This window comes from Stegastes partitus, unplaced genomic scaffold (assembly GCF_000690725.1).
Source record: "Stegastes partitus isolate 25-593 unplaced genomic scaffold, Stegastes_partitus-1.0.2 Scaffold2930, whole genome shotgun sequence".
Taxonomy (NCBI): Eukaryota; Metazoa; Chordata; class Actinopteri; family Pomacentridae; genus Stegastes; species Stegastes partitus.
Window position 1 is genome coordinate 64 of NW_007580661.1, and position 2,895 is coordinate 2,958.

At 38.3% G+C, this 2,895-nt stretch overlaps 1 protein-coding gene across 1 annotated transcript in view; it reads right to left on the reverse strand.

Annotated features, from left to right (window-relative positions):
• Positions 1–597: 597 nt before the first annotated feature.
• LOC103375786 (uncharacterized) overlaps positions 598–2,895 on the reverse strand; it is a gene marked incomplete at its 5' end in the record, with an annotated part of 7,225 nt that continues 4,927 nt past the window's right edge. Inside the window, one exon of the mRNA XM_008306105.1 lies at positions 598–1,367. Within this exon, the coding sequence (XP_008304327.1) occupies positions 917–1,367 (451 nt within the window). The remainder of the gene's footprint in view (positions 1,368–2,895) is intronic.

Below are 2,895 nucleotides of genomic sequence, written 5' to 3' on the forward strand. Positions count from 1 at the left end.
AACTTCAAGACCTTCTAGTGCTGTACTTTTGGTTTTTATTTTATTACCAGGTGGCATCAAAAGGAAACAACTGCATTAATGTCAATGACTTATAGTGTCCTTATTATTATTCACGTCATCACAACATTGTCATACAGGCACAAGACTCACATGATTCTGAGCTGTTGCAGTTAAATATTTCAAACTACATTGATTATATTCTTTCTGTCTTCTGTTCAGTCAGTGACCTTAATAAGTTAGTTCAACAGCCAGATAGGCTTCATATCGCTGTTCAGTTGATCGAAGATATGAGTGTCTGAGAACAAGACACAGTGGAGTAATAACCTGAAAACACTGCAACTTCTTACTTAATGGAAACACAATTGATTTTAAACCAAGAATCAACAGGCACCCAGATAGCTCAGCAGGTTGGGTGGGCGACCCATCAACAGGGGCTGTAGTCCCTGATGCAGAGGTCGTGGGTTCCAGTCCGGCCCATGACCATTTACTGCAGGTCCTTCCCCCCACTCTTCTCCCCATATTTTCCTGTTTCTCTCTCTACTTTCAACTACAATAAAGGCTAAAAAAGTCCAAAAACACAACAAACATATAAAAAAAAGAAAGAATCAATCAAAAGACACGAAAACAACAATCTAAATCAAATCTGATCCAACATGTATGTAAAATCTCTGATTCAAAGGCAACTGACAACAACAATGAACACATAAATATAGTGGTGTAAGAGTTTACCACTATATTTGAATTGGACCACAGATTAAATTTAACTGAAATATGACCCCTTGTGAATAAACTCACATTATAGTAATCTAATCATGATGACAAACAAAGATCACAGGAAATTTTAGAACAGTACAATAAAGTTAGAATTCTACAGATTTCTTATTGTGTAGAGTGAATCATGTAAAGTACAAGTCATTTACCTGAGCTGTGAGATATAAGGCAGACACTGCAGGAAACTCCTCACTTCACTCTCTTCATGTGAGCAGCCTGTCAGTTCCACTTGTTTCTTCTCTGACTGGAGTTTCAGCACTTCCAGGAGAATGGAGGTCTTTCTCTCTGAGAGATCTATGAACCAGACTTCAGGACCAGACTGGAAAACTGACTGTAATGATGGAAGGACACTTAAACCGGTTTTCGTTTCACAGTTCTTCACATGGGAGCACAGATCCAGCAGGGTATTACACTGATGTATAATATCATCATCAAAATCCATGTATATGTCACGAAAAGGAAATGTTTTATAGGTGCACACTGATGATAACAGCTCCACTATCTTCTCTCCTGTCTGCTGTTCTCTCTCTGCTGCTGCACAGAACAGATCCCCCAGCAACCTTGTGAAGTCATCACGTTTTGACCACTGACGAACACTGCAACAATAAGAAGGAAACACTTTGATGATTTGATCTCAGTTGTACAAATACAGCCACATCTTAGAGATTATACCTGTTTTATCTGTGCAGTCATTTATTTATTTATTTGACAAGAGACATTGCACATTAATCAACATTGTACAATGTAAATGTGCCTGAATTAGCTAAATTAAACTAGTTTTCATCGGTAGTTCCTTTGGCAGTTGTCAAAGCCAGCATAAAAAAATGTAAAAAAAAATTAACATCACATAACAATTTACACATATAATAAAAATACAGGGAAAAGCAAAAACATGCAACCAATATATTTACATGTCCTGTGACAATTAGTGCTCACAGGTCTGTGTCTCTAGCAGCCACCTTTTGGTCTTCCTTTTGAATGAAAACAATGATGGAGACTCTCTTATCACTTCAGNAACTGCAGTATTTTACATATATTCATGTGATTTACCTCAAATGTGAGATATAAGGCAGACACTGCAGGAAACTCCTCACTTCACTCTCTTCATAAAAGCAGCCTGTCAGCTTCACTTGTTTCTTCTCTGATTGGAGTTTCAGCACTTCCAGGAGGATGGAGGTCTTTCTTTTTGAGAGGTCTAAGAAACAGACTGCAGGACCAGACTGGAAAACTGACTGTAATGATGGAAGGACACTTAAACCTGTTTTAGTCTCACAGTTCTTCACATGGGAGAACATGTCCAGGAGGATATTACACTGATCACCATCATTCCTGTGTATGTCACGAAAAGGAAATGTGTCATAGGTGCACACTGATGATAACAGCTCCAGTGTCTTCTCTCCTGTCTGCTGTTCTCTCTCTGCTGCTGCACAGAACAGATCCCCCAGGAACCTTGTTAAGTCATCACGGTTTGACCACCGACGAACACTGCAACAATAAGAAGGAAACACTTTGATGATTTGATCTCAGTTGTACAAATACAGCCACATCTTAGAGATTATACCTGTTTCATCTGTGCAGTCATTTATTTATTTATTTATTTTATTTTTTTGACAAGAGACAATGCACATTAATCAACATTGTACAATGTAAATGTGCCTGAATTAGCTAAATTAAGCTAGTTTTCATCAGTAGTCCCTTTGGCAGTTGTCAAAGCCAGCCTAAAAAAATGTAAAAAAAATTAACATCACATAACAATTTACACATATAATAAAAATACAGGGAAAAGCAAAAACATGCAACCAATATATTTACATTTCCTGTGACAATTAGTGCTCACAGGTCTGTGTCTCTAGCAGCCACCTTTTGGTCTTCCTTTTGAATGAAAACAATGATGGAGACTCTCTTATCACTTCAGGCACTGTATTCCACTGCTGGGACGCTCTAAATGAAAAGACAGCCTGGCCAAACACAGTTTTTCTGCGGGAGAGAATGCAGTCCTCCCTCACTGCCCCCCTGGTTACTCTGCCTGTACTCGATCTAAAATTAATAAAGTCATTCAGTGAAGGGGGAGCAGAACCAGTTTTAATTCTGTACATTGAACAAATATTTTTAACTTTACCAGGT